General features: G+C 34.6%; 1 protein-coding gene across 2 annotated transcripts in view; it reads left to right on the top strand.

The window, feature by feature from the left end:
- LOC145972692 (beta-1,4-glucuronyltransferase 1) overlaps nt 1-24,747 on the top strand; it is a 37,038-nt gene extending 12,291 nt beyond the window's left edge. The window contains exons 1-6 of one of the 2 annotated variants that reach the window (XM_083101472.1): nt 6,530-6,776; nt 18,545-19,253; nt 20,550-20,933; nt 22,085-22,420; nt 22,970-23,212; nt 23,479-24,747. In XM_083101472.1, coding sequence (XP_082957598.1) covers nt 18,852-19,253; nt 20,550-20,933; nt 22,085-22,420; nt 22,970-23,212; nt 23,479-23,676 — 1,563 coding nt within the window. In that variant the 5' untranslated portion in view covers nt 6,530-6,776; nt 18,545-18,851 and the 3' untranslated portion in view covers nt 23,677-24,747. Of the gene's footprint in view, nt 1-6,529; nt 6,777-18,544; nt 19,254-20,549; nt 20,934-22,084; nt 22,421-22,969; nt 23,213-23,478 lie in introns of those variants that run through there. The other variant, XM_083101471.1, reaches the window with a different exon arrangement.
- The last annotated feature ends 437 nt before the right edge of the window (nt 24,748-25,184 follow it).

Genomic DNA, 25,184 nt, shown 5'->3' on the forward strand with positions numbered 1-25,184 from the left:
AATCAGACTCCAGATTCAGAACTGCTCGGGAATCCAATTGACACGTATTTAAAATTCCTTTCTTCGTAATGTCAACATTTTAGCAATGAAATAACTCGTTTTTTCTCACAATATAATTTTTTTAATCGCAATTATTGATTCCGATTAAAAGTATTTATTATAACAATTTTAATAATATTTCTTTATTATATATGCATGATAATTTGATATTGATAGAACGATTCGTCGATAATCTGTAACCTTGTAAGAAATAAATATAAATTGTCGTAGAAAAATTTTGGAAAAGCTTAAAATTAATAAATTTACTACCTTAAAGAATACAGAATAACGCAAAGATTACGTCACGATCGATCAAAGATGATCGAGGTTGATGTCGTTGCATCACTATTTGTAGCTAATAGCTTCGTGGTTTTTGTGCTCAATCATCCGGCTGTCTCCCTCGGATAATCCCTCTTAATCACCCGATCGCACGCTTAAGTATAACCGCAATCTTATTCTTATAATATCGCGATGTTCTCACGGACGAAAAAGTTCTTTGATATATTATATTGTATGCACTTTTTTTATTTATTTACGTATAAAACATTTGAGTTATGTTCATCTATAATTCGACTTTGAGCTTATAAATATTATACATCTTTGAATGTTTAATTATATGTTCGAATATTTCCAATGTAGAATGTGTCGCGTTTTTACTATATCTTTTTAACTGTAAATATCGTTCTTTTCATAGCTTTTAATGTCAAATAGTTAAGTCTCGTGTTGAAATTTTGTTGCTCCAAACTATCTTAAAATTAATTGGAAAATAAAGCTTTATTATGACATTTTATATTTCCGAATAATAAAAACTTTTTTTATCGAATTTATTTTGACGATTATTATCAATATCTTACATGCAATAATTTCTCAATATGCAGGTAAATAGATAGTTTAAGTAAATAAATATGGAATTTATTTTCTTCCCGCTTTTATCATAAAAATTGAAAAAAATTTTAATTTGTTAAATATTAATTTAGTTTTATGTATTTTAATTAGAAAATGACACAATAAAATATAAAATAAGATGCATCTACAGCTGAATGTTGGAAAAATTATAAATGTTAGTTTTTCTAATATCTTCCAATTTATAGAATAAATTATAATGAAAGTGAATTTCGCGCGCGCGATTGTGCTTTGAATTAAATAATCACATTTGATTAAAGGTGACTACGTGGAGTTCGGTTAAAAGAGATGCATGGATCTTTCTATTAGCATGTCGGCCGCGTACTATTCTGTCGTGAAAGTTCGAATAGCTTTCTTCGATCGCAACGACTGTGTGTCAGTAGTCGAAAGTAAAATCGGAGCAACTTATCTTACCGTCGCATCTTAGAATCACAAAATGATCTTGCGTAAGCAAACTAAATTTAGATACTTTAGCATATTTTTTCACACTTATTATAAATTTAAAAAAAATTGAATAGATGAAAGAATTAAAGAATTAGACTTTTTTTAAGTGTTGGTCATGAGATTTAAAGCAGAGGAATATTTAATCATTCAGAAAGATTAATTAATTAATCATGTATGTGGAAATTCTTGTTTTTATCCTATGATATATTTTTGAAATCTATTATATTTGACATAAAATGATTCTCCACAAAACTTGTCCGTATATTTTATGCATCTGTTGGATGCATCCATTATTGGGTTAGGCATTTCGATGTCGCTCTCGAGAGATCCGAAAGTATGATGTGATCGTGTGTTATAATCGCGATCGAGCGACACAAAAATGGATAAGTCTCTCGAAGGAGGATCTCGTCGATGAAATGTGAAAGTGCTCGACCGGGCTTGAGACGAGTGCTACTTCGCGAGCACTTCAGGAGAACTGAATTTCTCAATCGATCTATTATATCGATATATTATATCTTTAAAAATTGGGGTGTAAAGATGACTATTCTTTTTTTAATTACAAAAGAGCATAATAAAGCCCAAAATCACAAAGCGATGTGCGCGTGAAAATTATGTATAATATATTAATGAAAAAATAATAATTTTATTCTAATTAAATTTTTTAAAATAAAAACATAAAAATGCAAAGTATACATTTTCATAATTATAAAAAAAAATAAATTGTTAAGAAATGTAACGAAGCATTGATAGTAAAATATAAAAGAATTAATTATAATAAAAGTATCGGAGAGAAAGTTGTATAATTATATGTATTATTATAATTGGATCTTTGTATCTATAAAATATTAAAGTTATTTGAGGAATATATATGTCAGTAAAGCTGTATATGTGTGGATGTGCCAAAATCCTCGGATTTGTCTGGAAGAATTGTATGTCTGAGGGTTGAGTTTCGCGAGAATGGCGATTTTCATCTGGACCCAAGCGCTAATTCATAAGGGATGGCAGAGCACATTTACAGAGGTGGGTAAGGGTGAGCGACCGGTCAAAGTGCCTCTTAGCGAGAGAGGGTACATTGTAAAGACACAATGGCGCCGCAATCGATATTCAGGATATAATAATATCGCACGTAGAACGTTACTGTTGTGGTGCAATATTGACTTGTGATACGAGATGCTAATTGAAAACAAAACAAATCGCCAAAAATTTATGATAGCTCCACAAAATTTTGCAGACTTATCATATATTCGGTCATGAGAAAAGTGTTTGTCTCGAAACATTTATTCCAACTTGCGATATTCTTTTTATCACAGTTGGTTGTCAATTATAACTTTAACACGTTGAAAATTATTTTCTTCTTTACTAACTTTATAGTTCTTTCTAACAAAAATATTTGCATGCACAATTGAATTATTTGCTAGAAATATTTCTAGCGATCTTTTTGAAATTAAAAAAATGTACATATTAATTGAACATATATACATACGAGTTTTTTTACACTATTTCAGTAGCACCTTGACCTAATACCTTAGTAGATGCGTAGAAATAACACATAGATAGACTATGCAATCATCACTACAAGTTTGCATATCTGTAAGAGAAGTGTCCGTAAAAGAGAAAAAAATATACTGTTTTAATAAAGAATGGTGTATTTTTTCTTCACGCACATTTTAATCATCGTGGAATTCGATGACTTGGCGATCATCATCGACTTGCCGATATGCGATTGGAACTCCGCGCAAGTAAAATCGCACGAGAATGCAATTTTTTATATACTTCAATTTTCTGATAATAAATGCGTTAGTTTAAAAATCCCTAAATATATTGCATTGTATTCACAGCAGTTACTGACAGCGAAAAATTTGATTAAAAAAAATTGATTGTTTATGCTATGTGATATTGTACCTTCGTATTGTGAAGCATTCGCTTAAATCATTGTGTGCGATATCCGAATTTTCTTATTCAAAGAGACGTATATTAAGATCGATGCGACTGTATAAAAATATATCTCTCTTTGTCCCACGGGATCTGAGGAGTCGTAAATTCATCGCGAATATCTTGCAATACATACGAAGGAGATCGTTACCTGCGCGAACAAAAGAAAAAGGAGAAGTGAGATTGTCGCATAAAAATGTGCACACTAGCGTGCCGCTAAGAATTATCGTTGCGATTGAGCGGGTTTTACAGGGAACAAAGGATAATTCCCGCACCCCCGTTTCGTTTCGCCTCTGTTCGTGCCTCCGCAAATGAATCGAGATTCGCCGCCGTCATTATGAATTCGCGTTTTCGCGACTGTGAATTAATTCTTCATGACCGTTTACGAACGCGTGACGTTTTAAATGTTATTTAACTCTCGCTCTCGAGAAACGTCGATTGTGCGAGAAGGCGGCAAGTTGAAAGAATGTAACGCTGTTTTCCGTGACTTTGAATTCTCTGTCGGATAAAAAACATAGGTGCTATAAAGGCTTGGATAAGACTTATTGTTAGATAGAGAAACACGCGAGTTACTTGATTTTAGAATACAGTGAAAAAATTCAAATTGTACTAATTAAATAATTAAAAAGTTCAAACTGTACTAATTAAATAATTAAAAAATTTTAATTGTACTAATTAAATAATTAAAGATTTTAGAGGAAAATTTAATTCTCGATGAAAATTTCTTGTCGAAAATATCGCGGCGGTATATTATTATACATCACAATGAGAGAGAATTTGTAAAGATTGTAAAGATGAATTTTCGCGCATTTTCAATCGCAAAAATAAATTGCAAACAGAACAAATTTATTGGAATCTTTTCACTGCTAATTACATTGAAATTGAATTTATATTGAAATTGAATTTCAGTGGATATTGCTTATATTATTCAGTGGAAATTTTAATAATACACGACGCGGTATGTGCGTCTGTGAAACTGGTACGACAATCTACGAATTTAAAAAACAATTAAGAGTTCTAGTAACACTTTTCATAGTTCTACAGTTCTAAAATTTTAGATCGATGTCCCAAAAATTAAAAATTGTTTTATTAATTTTTATAGAACTATGAAAAGTGCTATCAGAACTCTTAGTATTTTTTTGAAATTCGTAGATCGTGCCAGCTTCACAGACACGCGCTATGTGATAATTTTGTTTTCAATAAATGTAATTAAGCTTACATATTTTTATAAAATATCATATGCTTTTTTTGTAAGTATAAATATTTAAATTTATCGATTTTCGAACATATTGCGAATTTAAAAATTTAAAACGCTTGATATGATTTAATAAGTTATGCGATTTATATGTCGTGTTTTAGCACAATTTGTATCAATATTTCTGTTATCAGTTTTGAGGCATTTATAAGTGATCTTATCGATAGAATTATTTATGATATGCAACTTTTAAAAACAGGAAAATTCTCTTGCGATTGTGAGATAGGTTGCAAAATGATTGCGCAGCTTATTGTTTGTGATAAAGTGATAAAACATGTGATAAAAGTAGCTTTTTTCAGATGCTACTACACTATCGAAGAAAACTTGAAATTATGAAACTTTACGAAATAATCTATCAATTTTTTAATATATTAACAAACTATTTACAAAAATTTTATGACCTGAATTAGCGGAAATCATAATTCAGTTTTTTTCGTAAGTATAATAATTGATTTAAAGAATGAACAAAAAAGAAAAGCTTCGAGGTTCTTCCTGAGAACCTTGAATAATTAATAATCCCCGAGAAAAAAGTTTTGCCAACGTTTTATACAACTCTTGGAGAAAATTGTCAACATATATATGCTTTTTCGTATCGAAGAAGAGACTTCGATAACCGACAATAAGATTGTGTAAAATATTTATGTAAAATTGATTCTCAGAGTTATAGTCCTTCTCTTTCTCTCTTTCTCTCTCTCTCTCGAAACTTCAATAGAACTTTGCTACAATAGAATGAGTTCAGTTGCCAAGTCATACGTAAACTGATATCGTAGATAAGGCGTAGATGTAATTTAAACAATAAAAGATTCGCACTATCTCCCAAGCAAAAAAAGATACATGTTTGTCAAAAGTTAAAAGAATGCGGAAATATGCAAGCGCGAGATAAGAATGTTAAATTCCGTTAATTTGGCCGAGACAAACCTTGAAGCGATTTTCTTCATCGCAGCAGCTCAACGGGAACGTATACCTTAAAGTCAGATAGTTAAACTTTTAATGGCTTGAGTCATTATGTAAATTTGAGCTTTCAAATCCGATCTGATATTTAACGTGTTTTAACAAGCGATATTTTTATCGCGACAGCAGGTGGAACGAATTTAACATGTGACATATGTCTCATTGTCAGCTGATTAGACAGTTGCATAACATTCAAGCTTTTGAGACGAAATTATGCTTTCAAAGTTCTAATTTCAATCGTATTATTTTCATTTAGTTTCAGGGTATCATAGTAAATGATTTTGATGCAAAAATAACGGGTTTCAAATGTTTACGACGAGAACGCCGACTTATAATTGGGCAAGGTAGCGATTCAAATTTGTACGAAAACATTTGGTCAATTGCCAAACGTAGAGATATTTGGTTGACGGTTCATTGGGAAAGAAGTAACACAGATTCAAGATTGATAATGCGAACTAGTAATTTCAAAATTGTAGGAAGAGAGACAATTTATGAAAAGAAATGATAATTCATTATTATTATTTTATCCCTCTCATTTATACAACTGCTTATTTTAATTAGTAATTTAATATATTTTTCATATTTATATCAAAATATGAATTTATATTATAATAAATATTTTGCAACCTTTATTATGCAAAATTTTATTACATATTTTCATAATTTTCCTTTATTATTTGCAATATACAAAATAACAATAAAATTGTAAATGAATGAAATAATTACTCGCGTTAAATATGTACAAATTTAACATCATCGATATTTAGATTCTAAATATTTAAAAATATTAATATACATTGGAGACTCTTTGGAGGGAGAAAAATAGTTATTATCTTTCATAAAAATATTTATAAAAATTGTAGAATAATTTTCTTTCATGCTTTGGAAAGATGATCGTGATATATTTTCTTTATCCTCCTAAGAAAAAGTGTAAAAATCCACCAACGTAATCACTATCGATATCGGTTGTTATTGCATTTCGCGGAAACGCAAATCGATAAAAGTCGCGATCCGCACTTCATCGAGACAAGTCAAGCGGACAATTGCAAGCGGATCGAGAAACCGTGAACTTGCATGTTAAAATTTGCACGACTTCCCGGCCGCGAGGGAAAAACGTCGTCACCTCGACCACCATCCGACGAGGACGATGACGACGACGACGACGACGACGACGACGACAGTGCGTTCGCGGCTCAAGGTTGTCACGACGGACTTTCTGCCCAACCGGTTTCCAATCCACGCCATGCATTAGGTATACGTGACTTTCTTCTGTGAGTGTGCGCGATCCCGTGAACTTCCGCGAGACCGGCTTTACGCGAGCTCCACGACGAAAATGTCGCGACGATGCGACATTAAAACGGGTTTTATCACCCGGTAATAAAAGGAGAACGGTATTTTCAGAATTCCTAAAGATATTAAGATTTTTTATATTTCTCTCTTTTTTAAGAAACAGCTATAACATCGAAACTACATTTACAGAAATATAGTTTCGTTTGCGTTTAGTATTTAATATCGAATTTTTTATTTCCTATTTTCGATTTTAATTTTCTTTCTCGTTTATGACACGGTCGTGATATTGTGGCTGAAATGTACTTTTTTTATCACGAAACTACCAAAGAGATATATTTGTTCTTACAGATTATTTACGTAACGTGACTCGCGATTTTCTTTCGCGTAATATAATATAATTGCAGATAATTGGTGGTCAGCAGTAATGAGTATGTATTATACTTATTATAACGTTTTCGATTCCGTCACGTGATAATAAAACAGCTTCAGATTGTTCTTTTACTGCATTCAATTAATGAAAATCGTATAATCAATATCACACTTCAATTTAATTTATACACGTATATTATAAATAAATTCATTTCCCAAACCGGCTATCAATCTTATTGTCAATTATGCAGCTTTTCCATGCAGGTGTTTACGAACAATTTTCGCAAAAACCCCACACACTCTTTTTCTCTGTTTTACCCCGATTCGCGACTGACGTTACATAGCGCAAATAAAGGTGTGTCCCTGTACAAATAGGTGCGTGACTCGTTTCGTCAATTTCGTGATTAAGGAGTGCACTAAGTATCGCGTGCCCTAGATTTTTTAATTAAAGGGACATAACCCGGGTATATATGCGGACGATCGCGTACAGTAGTCGATTGTGGCGTTTGCGCTCCTCGTTATCGTACTCTTGACAGCGGAAAAGCCTAGGGATTCGTAATTAGCATGAAGTAATCTTGTGCATCTGTAAAGAGAGAAGTGCATGCATGTGTACAATACCGCATGGTGATTTATCGTCATAATTTTGAAATGGAAAACGAGACCGCGACGTTGCATGCGGTTGCGCAAGCTGCGCACCTCATTAACAATAGTGTTGCTGTTTAACATTAATTTATCGTTTTGATCGTTTGGAAATAATATTTCACAACCTTCGATCGATTTTCCGCCGCAAAAGTCCAATGAGAATTTATTGATTTTCATTTGAATTGATTGATTTACTGATTTAAATTTTCTAAATATCGCGAGAGAATTTCTTCGATAACGAAAAGTAATATTGTCTTGGTGAGTAAGTTTTCAGATTAAAATATGAACATTAAACATTTCGTAAAGATATATCTAAATATATGAGAATAATTTATACAAAATAAAAAATCTTAAAATAATCTTATACAAAATAAAATAATAATTTATACAAAATAAAAAATCTTAAAATCAATTTAAAATTAATTAATTAGACAATAAATATATTATTCATTTACTACATTATATTTTTATATTAAATTGCTTTGACGTTTTATCACATATATTTATGTCTGTTATTTATCTTATTGTATTTTATTTGAACTGTATCTCAATTACTGTGTCTCAATTATATAATAAATTAATTGACTTGAATCTTTTATTCATCGCGGTATAGAAAATCCATTTTCATCGATATGAATCAAACTTTTATGAGTAAAAAGAAAGAAAAAAAATTTCTGTTAATTTCCAGAAGGTGAGACGAACAATAATAAGAAATGCGAAGGTAAAGAGATCGTTTTTTGCCGCGTCAACCGAGATCGCGAAGGCAAGCGCGATTTAGAAGCCGGAAAGTACGATCGAACATGAGTAAGAAACGTCATAAAAAAGATCGGATTATTATATCAGATCAAAAGGCGGAAAACTGGATTACCTTGAGAAGCCGGTACAAAGCTGGCATCTAAATATAAAGCCGCACTTGCACACGTGCATAAACCGGCGTTACCTTACTTATATGGAGAATTTATACGGGCTATTATTAACGAGGGTTGGTCCGACAATATTGATGAAATTAATTGATGATGGCTTTTCTACTAAAATACGTTACAAATTATTTGGAATGATTTCTTCCATTAAAAATTTTTAAATTTTATTGAATTGTCTTTTCCTTTTTTATTGTATTCTATCATAAAACAAAGATAAAATTTATTTCAAGATTATTAAGGTGTTGGGAAAAATATTCAACTAAACAACTGTCAATTCTTCAACAACTTCCAATTTTAATAGCTGTGTTAATATCAGCTCGAAAGAAATTTCGAATATCAAATTTTATATTAATAATACGAAAAAATTCTAAAATATATTTATAAGTTTTCTTTTTTTTTTTCTTTATTAAGATATTTCCGAATTTTTTTTCCTGTAAAAGAAAAATCCTCCGATCTTTTTTCCTTTTCCGGAAGACTAATGACCCTGTTGAATGCTCTCGTTAACGATCGAAAACACGGAAAGCTCACGCGAGTACGTATGATTCGTCTTCGAAGTGCGCTATTACGAGCACGAAAGTCGATCAATCTCGATACCGGAGATCAGCCGCCGGATCGAGCACATTCGCCCGAGCTGTACCCCTCTCGCAAATTGCAGGTCGACGATCAGATTATCGTGGATCGGTGTAGGAGCGATACGGGCCGCCGCAATTCGCCGTTGTTTGGCCATTAACGTCGATCGCCTTTGAAGTATGCACGCGCGGCGCATATCGTGCCTAAACTAGGTCTGTCAATTCGACCGCTTGTTTTGATTTCTGTTCTTGAGTCCCGGCATACTCGAGCAATGTCGCTCGTTTAGATTCGCGTTTGCATTTGGCCGTGAAACGAAGCGAATACGCCGCATAATATCACGTTTGTTCGCATTTAACGCACGAGATAATTACCGACATTTCAGGAAAAAATCGTGTACAGGTAAAATATATTCCTGTATATTAATATGATTTTATTCATATGACTTTATTGATTTAATCAAGATTGTTATTCTATGTCTCTCTCTGTCTCTTTGTCGATTTATTAATTTAATTTATATTTTATTGATTTATACATGTATTTTTTTTTCCTACAAAAAATATATAGTGAAAGAAAGTTTGAAAAATTATATGCGCGAAGATTATCGTGTTGCTAGAATTTCCAGAATGGCACGCAGCCCGTCAGTTAATGATTATTGATTCAACCTTTCATACGTTTCTCTCAGAATAGAAATTGCAGAAGAGAAACTATTCGATTTCAAATCAAATTACTTGTTTTATTAGTATCCATAATAATAATATAAAATGTATCGCATACAGGAATCTTTAATATTTGCACGGTATTATAAGAGTTAGTGCATAATTGATACGCGTAATTCTATTAAAATTTAATTTATTGTTGCAAAAGAATCAACAGCACGCGTACGCGCGAAATATTTTTCTGTCGATGGAAAATAAATAAAATTATTTCGTCGCGAAAAAGTGGATGAAAGAGACATGTAACATCGAGAGCGACGTGACTTCTCGAATTTATCATATCAGGAAGATTTATATGTCGGACGTGATAAACAAATGTGACACTCTCGACTCCTCTCTCATAAAGCAATTATAGCTTGAAGACCTATTTATGCATCCGCTTTCATAATTCTATCAGGGGAACGCTTCATTCTTCCGATGAAATTAGTGTCGATTATTGAGCAAAAAAATATTAATATCACATTCTCCTAAATATAATTATCGGAGATTTTAATTGGGAGTTTATACACGCACGACTTCTCTATGATACGATTCAGTAGTTCTAAAAATATTTCGCGATATCAAATAGATTATGAAGAGAGAGAAAGAGAGATAGGGGGGGGGGGGAGAGATACCGATGTGCCAATTTTATTCAAATTAGAATTAGAAGATAAAATTAAAAATTAAAAATTAAAAATTCTTCTAAAACATTAAAGAACAGACACATCTGAAGATACACAGATACTTTGGAAACGTTACATTCACGTCAGTCAAAAATGTATAATTAATACCGTTGTAATTAGTACCGTTTCTCTAAACTGCCGTCTCAATTCAATGTTTTCGGAAGCACTTTCCGGTCTCGGCGGATTCTCTTCTAGCATTTATGTACACGAAAACTTTTCAGAGGTTCTCCATTCAACTCTCTCGATCGTGGTATCGCATCGATCGACAGATGCATGTCGCGTGCACAGACAGAAAATATAGCGAAAGACTACGCGATGATAAATAATTTAATCGGACTGTCGCGTGTAAGTGAAGATGTTCATTCCTTTCGCGCGACCGTCACTCTTTATCGAATAAAAATGCGCGTATATTTATATTCGATCAACAATCATCCGCGCAATAGTTATCATCATGCTAGTTTTCTACAGTTGAGAGGAATATCGCAATCGATCGCTGACACATCAGCGTGAAATTACTTTCAATCGATTAATAATACAAGCCTGTCCCATTTTTTTACTGATTAACGTACATTACATCAAACTGTGGTTGTGCTTCGATATAGACGAAACCAGCAATTAATCAATTTCTCGCCCAACACTTTCGCTCTATTTAACTATGTATTAAATTAAATTAAGTTATCGATGAAATGGCAATCGATCGATTTCCATTTTCCTCGATTACGATGTGATAAACGGATTAATCAATTGCCCAAGTTTATGCCGCTTTCGGCTTCAGGTAATCAACGGGATTTATCGGAGCATGCAATCGTTTAACGGAATAGCGGTAAACGCGCATTGCTAATATTGAAAGCAGTTTACGATCGTCTCACTGAAAGTCTTCCTTGTCGATTTTATGAACTAGATGTGCGATTCGCATCTCGATGCAACGTAGGCGATGAATCCGTCAATAAGCAACAATCTCAGAGTGAGAAAATATACATCATCGATATTTTATGACGACAATAAATAGGAGTGATTCATCCGAATAATTATCGTTATCGAACAAACAAGTGTTGCAAGAGACTTCGTATGCGATGAAAGCGAAATAAATATCCTTAATAGAAGGTAGAGAGGCGAGAACATTTTTAATCTCCCTTATATGAAAATTCCAACAGATGATTCAACATATAATATTCTCTCGGCGAAGAGCGGGAGCTCGTTCGTTTTAACTTTGCGCGATCGAAATTAATTTCACAACCTAGTTTAACTTTGCATTACTCGTTTCTCTTCTTAATTTCGCTCTTTACAGGTTTTACACAAATTTTTTGCCTCTTATGTACGAGCGTTTCAGCCTCTCCCAGAATGAATGAATCTTCAGTCATTTCAGACTCTTCCAAGAATAGTCTTTGATGGTCTCAATTATTTTTTCGCGATATTTGATTCGTTTCATTCACCTCTGATCCAATAAAGATTCTTCGCTACGTTGATTGATTTTTTTATGTATTTATTATTCGATCGAGCACGACACGTATCGCAGAAAAGAATATTTTTAACGTATATATTAACAAAATTAGAGTAAGCCTCGCGCATTAATATTTAGTCCCCCCCCGTTATATTATGCAAATTTGACGAGAAAAATGACAAGGAAGGAACGTCGTGACTGGAAAATTAAATTCTTTTCTGCACTAAATTTAGCCTGCAAGTTGGCTATATTAATTTTTTTATTAAATATCTCTCGGCATTCAATTTGTTAATATCTTTAAAATTAATCGAAGTAGATAAGATTTTATTATTTATTTCTACTTTATTTCAATACGTATTAAAACAAAATGTAATGTTATAATTATGCCTCTCTAGAAGTCATTATCATTAAAATTTCATGTAATGGTAAACACACACATTAATAAATATTTTAAAAATAAGAGTACATTTTTTACGGCAACACGTGTACATTTTATTTCCCTTCCACTTTTATGAGGAAAGAGATTGCTTTATCGATCTTAACCACAAAATGCGCGCGAGAAACGCAAATTAAATAGGCACTATCTGCGTTGCATAGTATTACGTGATGATCATGTTTTTAAGGCTATCGTTTTTATCGCGGAGATTGTAGTCGTATGATTCACCCTGCAACTTACTAATAGTTAAAAATAATTTAACGACAGTTTCTTTCTCGCAATGCGCGTTATACGCAAATAAGTAAACGTGCAAGTTTAAATTAGGGGGGGATTTTCTGCTGCTATAAAAGGGAATAAATCTGCTTTTTCGCAAAGCGTCGTCGTTTTAACCCCTTTAAACCACATGTACATGTATGCGGTATAAGCTTAGTGCCAGCGACAACACCACGCGAATGTAAAGACTTAACTTGGGCCGTTGCATAGTTAAATATCCGGTTGAAAGCAACATAGTCGTTCGCACGGAATAGAATATCATTTAAACTCCTTTGCATATTCAACAGTTTTCGATGTTTTCTAGAAAAATTTTGATATTTCTCAGACTTGAAAAGCCGAAGCTCGTGTCCAAGCGCGCAGAAATACACTAAATGTTAAGAGTCGCCGGTAAAAACGTTAGCAAAAATTTATTCTTCTACAGGAAAGAGTGCATTTATTAATTTGCGAGGATCACGCGGCAATTAAATTATGAGCGCGATATGATTTTAACGAGAATTGAGTTAATCACCGGTGCCCGATTGCGCAAATGGGATGTAAGTCGCGGTGATTAACGAGCGCAAACTATTTCGATGCCAAGTTACTTATCAATTTCGGTCACCCACGCTTATTTCCTGGCTACGACGCGACAGGAAGAGCGAACGGATGCGCGTGGGTCTCTTCAGGATCACGATATGCCTGGCGATCGTGGATCGATAAGGCGGATAGAATCGTTCGATCGCGTGTGTTGGCCGGCGAACTCGTTAGAGAAAAAATACTTTTGTCGATGTCCTTCGAGGTCGATAGATTATTGACACCCATTCGCAAGCACGGAAAATATTGCGTTATACACATCACGCAACACGCAATAACACGATAATCGAGATTTTCGTTGTCGATGGAAGGCCATTTTAGAAAGCCACTTGTTAATCCAAATTTCACCAAAATTATTAGCCATTCTTGATCAAAGGGTTATTAAATGTTCATTAATTCAAATTTTATCGAAATATTTATTTATTCTCGATTAAGTTTATTGTGTTTAACTATTGATGGAATTTATTACGTTGATTTATTATTCATACGGTAAACAGGCATCTCATTAGTGTCACTACTCGACATCGGTGAGTCAATATATGTAAAGTTGGAGAAAATGAAGTGAAATCATATAAACAATTAGTACTTATTCTTTTGTCATAAATATTAAAATTCATTCTCTATCGCAATTATATCTCGATTGGGATAATTTCGATACCTTCCAATTGTCTGTCGCAAGAGTGTTGTTTAAAAATGAATATTAAACATAATATAATGTTCATAAAATAAATATTAAACATGATATAATGTTCATAAAATGAATATTAAAAATGAATATTTTAAGAATTAAAAATATTACAAGTTATATTTTATTAGCTAGTAAGTCGCAAAATACACTTAGTTCCAAAAAAAGCGGTACACTTGAAATTTGGAAAAAAATCACCAAATTTCAAATGACGATAACTTTGTAAATAATAAAGATAGAAAGGACTATAAAAAATGAAAATAAAGCTTGAAATCTCTACTTTAAAACTAGGTTCTTCGAAATGTTGCGAGATAACATTTTTAAAAATGACGGATGACGAAAAACGAGAACATGCAAAATTGAAAAATAATTGTTTGCTGTTACCATGACACGTGGCGAGAATCAAATGTCGCAGGTCAATGGGGTCAAAAGCATATGATAGTACAGAGATACAGAGACACAAAAAAAAGGAGGGTTTGGAGTCTTAAAATACTGTGGAGTTGACGAACTACGGGGTCCTTATCCTTGTGATATACAAACACACACACACACACCACAAGGAGGGTTTGGAATCTTAAAATACTGTGGAGTTGACGAACCACAAGGTTCTTTCTTATTCTTCCAATTCAGCATTATTAAAAATTCAAAATTGAATGTTTCAGCATCTAATACAGCTAGCAAGATTTTTAAAAAGGAATTTTAAAGGTCCGGATGTTTACTTTTTGAAATTCTATATCGTAATTGTGTGCGACAATTTTTTAAAAACGACGGATGACAAAACGAGATCATGCAAAATTGAAAAATAATTGTTTGAGTTTCCCATGACACATGGCGAGAATCAAATGTCGCAGGTCAATGGGGTCAAAAGCATATGATAGTACAGAGATTCCTCTTTAAAATGTTTTTTTGTTCATCTCGATACGATGATTTTTCACCGAGTTATACGCATTTGGAGTAAAAAGCCGCTTTTTTCTTCAAATGCGTATAATTCGGTGAAAAATCATCGTATCGAGATGAACAAAAAAGCATTTTAAAGAGGAATCTCTGTACTATCATATGCTTTTGACCCCATTGACCTGCGACATTTGATTCTCGCCACGTGTCATGGCAAACTCAAACAATTATTTTTCAATTTTGCATGTTCTCGTTTCGTCATCCGTCATTTTTAAAAATGTTATCTCGCAACATTTCGGAGAACCTAGTTTTAAAGTAGAGATTTCAAGCTTTATTTTCATTTTTTATAGACCTTTCTATCTTTATTATTTACAAAGTTATCGTCATTTGAAATTTGGTGATTTTTTTCCAAATTTCAAGTGTACCGCTTTTTTTGGAACTGAATGTATATATTTTTTTCAATTCTTTTTTGTAAAGCTACCTGTTTAATATTGTATAAAGTGACTTGCACGATTATTAACATTTTGTGCTTATCTTTTTGAAATCTTTTAATTTTACTTTTAAATGATCTTTTTAGAATATAATAAATATTCTCCGATTTAAAACAACATGATTCGAAAAATGTTTTGCGCTACCAGTTAAATATTCCTTTACATTAAATTTAAAAATAAAGAATTTCGATAGTTTTTAAAATTAATTATGTCTTAAAAATTTTTTTTAAATAATCTATATCAATGTCTTAAAAATTATGTATAGCACATTTAAAAATAATAAATTTATTTAATAATAATATTATAATAATCACATTTCATATAATTATAATAATAATAATAATACCATAATAATGCATCTTTATTTTCTTTATGCAACACATGATAAGATGAAATGAAATTATTAATACGTCAATATTTCCATGATGACAGCAAAATATTTCCATCTGCTAAATATCGTGCTATTATTTATCTCAGAATACACATCAAAGAATCGAGTGAAAATTTACACGAGGAATAACAATTGATCTGCTATCGTAAAGCTTTGGTAAATGCAGAGAATTGTGCTTTACGAGAGGCTGGTACGAGCGGAGCATATGTTGTTCGCGCTTTAAAAATAGCGGCGGTGTTTGCGTTCCCACGATCAAGGAACTCCTACGCTCTCGTCGATGGTTGATGAGTTCTCATCCCCCACGAGCGATCGATAGTAAACGGATGGCCGAGTCTTTGAGAAAAATCGATAATTAAAATCGTCGTTTCGATAGTCGTATTGAAATTGGGACTTTGCGCGCCAATCGAGGTTTTATTGCTCTTCGTGATTCAATGTCCTTCGCGCCACATATTACGAGTCGCTTCTCTCTCTCCCTCTCTCTCCCTCTCTCTCTCTCTTTCTCTCTCTGATCGTTTTGCAATTCCTCGCTAACTATTCGATACCTGGCTATCGACATTGGTCGTTAACGTGTATTAACTACGGCCTCAAATCAAACATCGAGCTCTTATTGCAAGCGATGATGAACTTACCTATTAGAAATCACCTATATTCGAGCATGAAAGCGAAAAAAGTTAAAAAGTCTGAAAGCCGGATACTATTTCTTTTCGCATCTTGTTATTTTAATAATTACGTAGCATTCGGTAAATAGTGGTTCTTCATAATTATTGATTAAAACAATAATCAAGCAGAAATATTGTGTTTCACATCTCTGTCATATGTTATGATTATCAATATTATCTCGTCGTATTTTCTCGATAAATATTCACGAGATTTGCTGATTTGCAAAATTTTAGTATTACTCAAAATTATTGCAATAATTTGCCTTATAATATTAAAGTATCCGGTACCTTATATATTAAATATTTAATTATTGACAAAGCTTTTTTCTCTCGTTCAACTCTTTGCTTTTAATCTATACGACAAACATTAATTTACTCTTCTTATTCGCTCTACAAGATTGTACTCACGCTTTATCTAAGACAAGCATAAACATTTCAAACGAACCGATAGATACCGATAATACGGTTCGATACAACAAGCATAAAGCTCAAGAGACATTTATTGCACGCTTCCGTATATATTTTTTAAATCATGGAGTAAATGTTACAAGTAAAAATCGCGCGTGAATCGGAGAATTTTGTGTAGTTTGCTAACATCGGCAATAATTCCAACTTTAAGATCGTAGCACGCCTAGTTATATAACGCTCGAATATTGCATGTCGTAAATTATTCTTATGGCACGAAATACTCTATTATAATGTTTTCTTTGTAAAGTAGTTTCTTTTTAAAGCCTGTTTCTCTCTCCCTGTTTTCCTTTAAAAACTGTTTGTCTTCCATTATAGAGAGTGACTTCCATCTTCGATATTATTTTTTTAATCGAAGTTTCTCCGGCCAATTTAAAGTCAATTTTTATCTCGGCGTTTTTCGTCTCCTCTTCCTCTCTTTCCCTCGTTACATGTTTTTCTCCGAAAACTTGTCTCTAATTAAAATTCCATTAAAGTAAACGCAGATTTTCAGATTTAACGCGCATCTTGAAATTTTCGAGGAAGAAGGAACCGATCGAGAAATTCGCGATTAAGAAACACCAGCGGCGGTTGAAGAGCCGGACTGCATTCTTGCATAGAAGTCGTCGAAAATACTGTCGGCGAGACTTAACAGATTCCGTCGATATTGACACGTAAGAGATGATCGAGTGCAAAAAGGTCGAGTCGATCGCTTCTCCACAAGTCTCGATCCTCGCGATCTTTCAGCAATCTGTAGCTCCCTCCTCCCTCCCTCCCGTCCGTCCCTGTCCTCTCGATTTCACTCGCCGTTGCTTAAACGTCGGATCGTGATTCCGCGGAGGAAGCGATCGCCAAGGGTTACTCAATTCAGACCGCCTGGTCCCCGATAATGTCGCGTTACGCCGACGCGGACTCGTTGCGTCGTCTTGTCGGCGGTTCCATCATGCGACGTCTGCTTGACGTCAACAAGGAAGAAGATGCGAGAGAGATAGGGGGAGAAAGTCGCGTTCGCAGCATGCGCTATAAACTGGATCGCCGTTGATTGCAGCGTGAGATAAACGAGACGCGATCTAACGAGAGATACTGCAGTTGTAGCGAGCGAGATGAGACAAACCGGAGTAACGTGCGTCTACAGCGAGTGCTAGTATTTTAAGACATATGCTAATTTACTCTTTTACTGATATAAATTCTAATATATTTATTCATGTGTAACTATACTATGTTAATTATCGCATATATTATATCTGAATACGTATATAATTTCAGGAATTTTATATTATGTAATCTCTAAATAAGGAATATTCTAAATAAGGATCTTTAAATGTCCGAGCATGCCTTCTGAGGAATTAAAATGAATAATTGAGAGTAGAAATAGATTTGACAATTGTAAATGCAGTTTTTGCTTCATAATGATTGAAATTAAAAATATATATTTATAATTTCAAAATTTTAATGATGATTTTTTTAATTTATCTATTTTAAAAATATCGCAAAATCGTCTAGTAAGTGTAACACTTTAATTATTTCCCAGCGATACTTGTTAAAAAGTCCTTTCCCATTCTCGTTCCAGATGTGGATCGTCAATCTCCAGAAGATCGAAGATGAGAGAAAGTAAATCCTGATTGCCGTGGTCCGCGAAAGGATGGACGCGGCGGGTCGATATCGGCGAGAATCGCGAATCCGACATTAACAACCTAACGCGAGAGAAAGAACAAAGCAAAATAAAGAGGCGAATCGACATCATCACCGTCATCCGGGAAAGTTTATCGCGAGGAGGATTCCTTCGAGTGCGACGAGAAACCAGCGTGCGATTATTCATTCCTACCTTCCAACACTCCTCGCATCGCTCTTCACCGCGCAATTCGGACCTGTAGGAGATGAGCATCATAGCCATCGCCCGCAGGAACTGGGCGCTGCGCCTATCGGTGGTGCTGAACGTGTGCGTGCTGTTGTACGTGTGCGCCCACATCGGCTCGTCCGGCCCGTGGATCGAGGAACCGCCGACCAATTGGGCGGCGGCGCCGGAGACTTACGATCTCGGGAACGGTACTCAGAAGGGCGTCGCCACGTCGTTATCCTCGTCGTCGTCGTCGTCGTCGTCGTCATCGTCGGTTGCGATCGCTGTCAAAGATGCGACGCCGACGAACAACAACAATAACAACGGCGTTGGCGCCGGTCGTCCGCTCAGGATCAGGCTTGTCACCACGACGCCGCCTCCCAACAACGGGGCCAAGGCCGAGGCTCTCGACAAGTCGCGGGAGCACCCGCGTAATCAGACGGTACTACCTCGTCCTGCTTCCACTGCTCTTCGTCTTTCTCTTTGTTCGATACTTGCAGCGTGACTCCTAATCGCTGGTTTAGATTTGATAGCTGTTGCTCGCGGTTTGTTTACTTATCAGAATACTATCAATTTTCCTTTTTATAACGATAGAAATAAAGATCAATAAAAATGGGGAACTATGTATCATAATTAATTCGGAAAGATCAAGAAATGAGAGAAAATACTCAGGTGCAATCACATTTTTATTGATTTTGCTAGAATATTAATAAAGTATTACATTATTTTTTATTATGCAAGCAATTAAAGTCTAAATTATTTCAATAAAACGTATTGTTTTCTACTTGGAGATTTGACTATTATGGATGAAATCTTTAAAAGAACGAAAAATTTAATATTTAATATACAGGGTGTTCTAAAAAGGAATGTCAAAAATTTAAGGAGATATTCCTCACACCTGAAGGATGAAAAAATGTTATATGGAAAATGCCACCAGTACGCGATATTCAAGATCTTCATGACCGTATCACTGCAGGTTGCGAGACAATCCGCTGTACGCCAGGCATTTTTGAACGTGTCCGTGAATCGATGCGTCACTGCTTGTATTCAGGAAAATGGTGAACATTTTCAACATTTATTGTAACATATTCAAGGTCACATTAAAACCAAATGTAAATAAGCCTAATTAAACGATTGTCGTCTACAATAATTAATCCTAAATTTTTCCTTGTGTAAGTAATACAGCTAACAGTATTTTCAACATAACTCCTGAAATAAGCATTTTCGCACCTATGTCCATATAATATTTTTTCATCCTTCAGGTATGAGGAATATCTCCTTAAATTTTTGACATACCTTTTTAGAACACCCTGTATATGACAGAGAGAAAAAGAGAGAGACGAGTACAATAAATCTGTGTAATACGTAAAGTACTGACAAAGTTCTAAAAATTTTCGCTAATTTATTAAAGAATTAAATAATTAATTCTTCGATACAAGCTTTAACAGACTCTACTCACTCAAATGATTTTGTTTTATGAAAAACATGGGGTATATTTTTAATAAAAAAAAACTAAACTGTCATTTCGTAATACATTCATATCGATAAATCAACAATAAACAAGGTTTTCATAGAAAGAAGCGGATTTATCGCGATTTCCTTAAAACGCATATAAAATATCACGATAGAGAAATTCAGGTTTGGAAGCGATCGTTGCCGTGCTATTCGCGGCATTTCCGTCGCCGATGCAAATTTCCCTTTCAAACGACCGTTGACTCAGACGCTTTCTCATATCCAGGCGAGGAACAGCACGACCAACAACGTCGCGCGCGAACCGATGAGCATGAAGGAGGCCATAGCCTGCAATGAGAAGTCAACCGAGCCGAGGCGAGCGCAGCGCGGCGATTACTGGGTGCTGTACAATTACGTGCCGATGAGTATGGCGGTGAGATGCTGGGAGAGCGTGACGTACACCACGCACGCCGACTACACGTTCCTGGATAATCTGGAGCCGCTGCTGGAGCGCTGGCGGGCGCCGATATCGATCGCCATGCACGCACCCGGCACCGACTTTCCGGCGACTCTCAACGCTATCAGGTACTCGAGAAACTGCGGTAGCCCGCTGGTCTCGCAGCTGGTGACCTTCCACGTCTTCTTCAGCAGCAAGCATGTGCCAAAGATGGTAAATGGACAATTAGATGGTTCTCTCGACATCCTCAAGTTCCTCTCTCCTGTGCATCTCCTCAACCCTTGTCAAATTCTAGATACACCGTGCGAATCTACAAGAGTTTGTGAATATCTTACAACATATGATGAATGAGGAAACCGCAATTTATTTCTTCCTGGAAACTTGGTCGAGTTCCTCCTCAATTCTTTCCTGTTCATGTTTCATGCAAAGCTACGACGCAATTTTATAAATATGTTAGTATGATATTGTCAATATTTTCTCTTAAAATCTACATAATGAGAAATCTGCAATATTAACATTTACAGAACAAAGTTAAAAATTATTTTTATAAATGTTATATTTGTAAAAAAGCAAAAGAATATTTATTTTGCATTAAAGAAGCAATTCAGATATTTTTTAAATAAATCCAAAATAATTTTCTTTAATCTTATAATTATAATTATCCATCGTTTACGTTTCGTATAAAATTTTACGAATCGCATGTTCATCAATATGTCTGCGAAATAACACGGCAAATTAATCATAGACACAGATAAACGTTTTTGTTATGACAGTCATTCCTCCCCCGGTAATTTGTTTCTCGAATGTAATGCGTGCGTAGATCTCTACTTTATGCATATACATGCTCGTTCGCGTTGGCACGCGAGGAGTATTTAGCCTGTACTTCCTTGCGTTGCGTCCGTGTAAGTCTCATCGGATTGATTTACGTCGTAACGAATACCTCCTAGGCCTAACGGATACGCGTATCTAGCTATCATGAAATAATTTTGCGGTTTCTCCACGTGCGGTTTCGTTCTGCGTGGAGACTCACGTTTTACAAATAGGCCTTTAGATTGTTAACTACGATTACAATCGGAAACCGCACGTTATCTTGCGGTACACTAATCCCGCATGAATAATTGTCATCCACAGGCACACATTAGTTTTTCCTCTTAATCTTCTTAAACGTAATATTTAATCGCATTTCATGATATAATAAAAGTGATTATTAAAATTAAAAAATACGAAATACAAAGAAATGTGTATAAAAGAAAGTGTATACTGAAATTTTTACGTATTCGCATTCTTTATTTTATTGATGAATTTTTTATAATATTTATTTCTTGTAAATGTCATACTCGACTAAAGCGCGTCTGTGATCCTAGGTACCGCCATCGGAGAAGATCGTCTCCGACACGTATAACTGTTCGCTCGGGCCACCATGGGTGAATGTCAGCCTCGCAAAGATGTACAAGAACGAGAAGAAGCTGCTGTACCCAGTGAACGTGGGCCGCAACATAGCGCGCGAGTCCGCGCCTACTTTCTACATATTTCCTAGCGATATCGAGCTGTATCCCAGCCCGAATTTGCCTACCAAGTTCCTTGAAATGATTCGCAAAAGGGATCAGCCGGCCCTTCACAAGCCCAATCCTAAGGTCTTCGTGCTGTCGATTTTCGAAGTAGATGAGAAGAGTCAGCCGCCCAACAACAAGACGCATCTGGTATGTCGTCTGTCTTTCGCGTAGCTCGCATGCAATTTGTTATATGATAAGCCGTCGTCCCTCGGCGACAATTAAGCACGTGCGAAAGAGAGCACGACGAGGGTATATCCGACTATGCGTTAATAGTGTAGGCGAGGGTCGGCGGTGAATCAATGGAGCTTCCTTTGACCGTGGACCTTGATACGTAGAATTAGCGTCGCTATTGTCCGGCCGTCGTGTGTATCGCACGGCACAATGCACCTTTTGTCGCATCGCAGTCAGAATTAGAGCGGTATAACAGAGAGCGATTGTAATCTCGATGTGCGACTTGTATGATGCACGTTACTTGTTATATTTTTTCTCTTTTTTTTCCGCTGATGCGTGTCGGAGTCGTCAAGAGTCGAAGCTAATAATCGCGTGCGAGTCTGATGTGTCTAATGATTTGTTCCTTGTTTATTTATGTTTAAATGGCGGAAATATATTTTCGAAATGAGAAAATATAAATCGTATAATGTTTATGAAAGTTTTTCGCGCAGCCTTTTTTTTGAGAATTTCTGTAAAAATTTGTAGATACAGATGCTGAAAGCGGGCACCGCCATACCATTCCATAAGAAGTTATGCTCCGGCTGCCATAATGTGCCGAAGAGCAAGGAGTGGCAGGAAGCATCAGAAACGGAGGATCTGCATGTCTTCCACGTCGGCAAGAGAACTGGCAGCTTTGTTCACTGGGAGCCGATCTTCATCGGGACCAATAACGATCCTCTTTACGACGAGAGACTCAGTTGGGAAGGAAAGAGTGATAAAATGACGCAAGTACGTATTTACATAAATTATCCAGAATTAAAGCAATTCAACAAAAAATGTCACTTAATCATCAAGAGATACTAAAAAAAGATAAATAATTCTCTAAAATTATATATAGTATCATTCAAAATAATAATTAAGTTTTAATATATAATAAATGTAATATATTCAAAGTAAAATAACTGCATCTTACATATAGAGATAAAACTCTTTTTCTCGATAATTTTACATACTTTATAGTAGTTATATATTAATCATTTATCATTTGCAAATAGGGTTACGCGCTTTGCGTTCTTGATTATGACTTTCTCATCCTCGACAACGCTTTCTTGGTGCACCGGCCCGGCATCAAGATCTTTAAAAAGGATACGCATCGTGACATGCTCACCGCCAAGACGAACGCGCTTATCAAAAAGATCATCATGCCGGAGCTGAAGGTGCTGTACGGCACGAGAAAAGGCTGTGCCGTGTAGCCCGTGGAGTTGCCGGCACGACGGCATGTGCTATACAGATGTTCCATACGACGAAACTACGTACGATCTCTGTCGTCTATGTCGTCGTCAAACTTCGTCACACGGCGGATTCGCAACGATCCGATACTGCGATTCGTTCACGAACCCCGGGAGCGTGTTCACGTACGTTCTATGCGGCCCTTTCGCATGCAGAGCTCGCTGAAGAACGTTCGCTGCATAGGATAGAGTCGTCCTCTTTCTCCTCAAATTATGCCAACTCAATGGTGCCGAACGAATTATTACATAAGTATTCGGTGAGTTTATAAAGCATGACATGTCATGCTCCCGCGATAAACGTATTTCATCATTGTTATCATCTTTGTTGTCAGCAAACATCGCGACTCTTTCAAATTCTCTCGACAGTAATCCTCCAGCATCCTCCTCATAAAAAGGAACCTAGCATGTAAAAGAATCATACCACGTATTTTTCACCGGTCAAATATATTCTCCTCGTAGCAAATACGGTTGTATATAATAAAATGGTGCCTCGTATACATCAGTACGTCTACAAGATTACTTTCGGTGAAAGTTATGAACGACAGTGTCAATTTCGATGCAACTTCGTGACTTGTGACCGACTATTAAAATCACGTTTCTTATTCAAGAATTCAGATATATTATATTGAGAAATACTGCAATTTAATATACTGTTGCAATTATTATATAAATATTACATAAATTATTTATACGATGCAAATATTATCAAAGCAAGTTTTCTCCTATTTATTTGCAGAGTATTAAAATAATTTAAAAATGTATATAATTGTATAAAATTTTGTATATCTATGTCGAAAAATTTATTTAAATTTAAATTAATAAATAAATTTAAACTTAAATTTAAATTAGTTTTGTCCTTTATTATAGAAAAATTTGACCATTTAATATTTTCTAAAAGTTTTTAAATTATACTGTTAGCGTTATATTAATGTACAATTTATTAAATCTTTTTAATAATTTGACGAAGTCATAAGTAAAATTATAGTCTATATACTATTATCTTTATAGTCTATATACTATTATCATTCACACTTATGATCGCTTTCTTTGCGATATGTACATGAATATCTTTCACGGTCATTTAATTTAACCCTATGATGAGTTTTACATTTTAAATAGATATATATATATATATATATCTATATATATTTATCTATATATCTAGATCTATATCTAGATCTATATATCTAGATCTATATATCTATCTATATATATATATATCTAGATATATATATATATATATATATATTTAAATAGATATATATATATATATATATATATATATATTTTTTTTTTTTTTTTACTTCTTATATACATCATTTAACTTATGTCTTACTTGAAATTTTTAAAATATCAAATCTCAATTTATATTGACTGATGAACTTGGGCTGATTTAAATATATAATTGTATCTAGACAAGTTAAACACATTAAAAATTTGCAATCTCTAAATTATCTATTACAATTATATTA

The sequence above is a fragment of the Camponotus vicinus genome, unplaced genomic scaffold (genome assembly GCF_025532165.1).
Source record: "Camponotus vicinus isolate PSW18456_S1 unplaced genomic scaffold, iyCamVici1.0 SCAF_6, whole genome shotgun sequence".
In the NCBI taxonomy this organism is placed as follows: Eukaryota; Metazoa; Arthropoda; class Insecta; order Hymenoptera; family Formicidae; genus Camponotus; species Camponotus vicinus.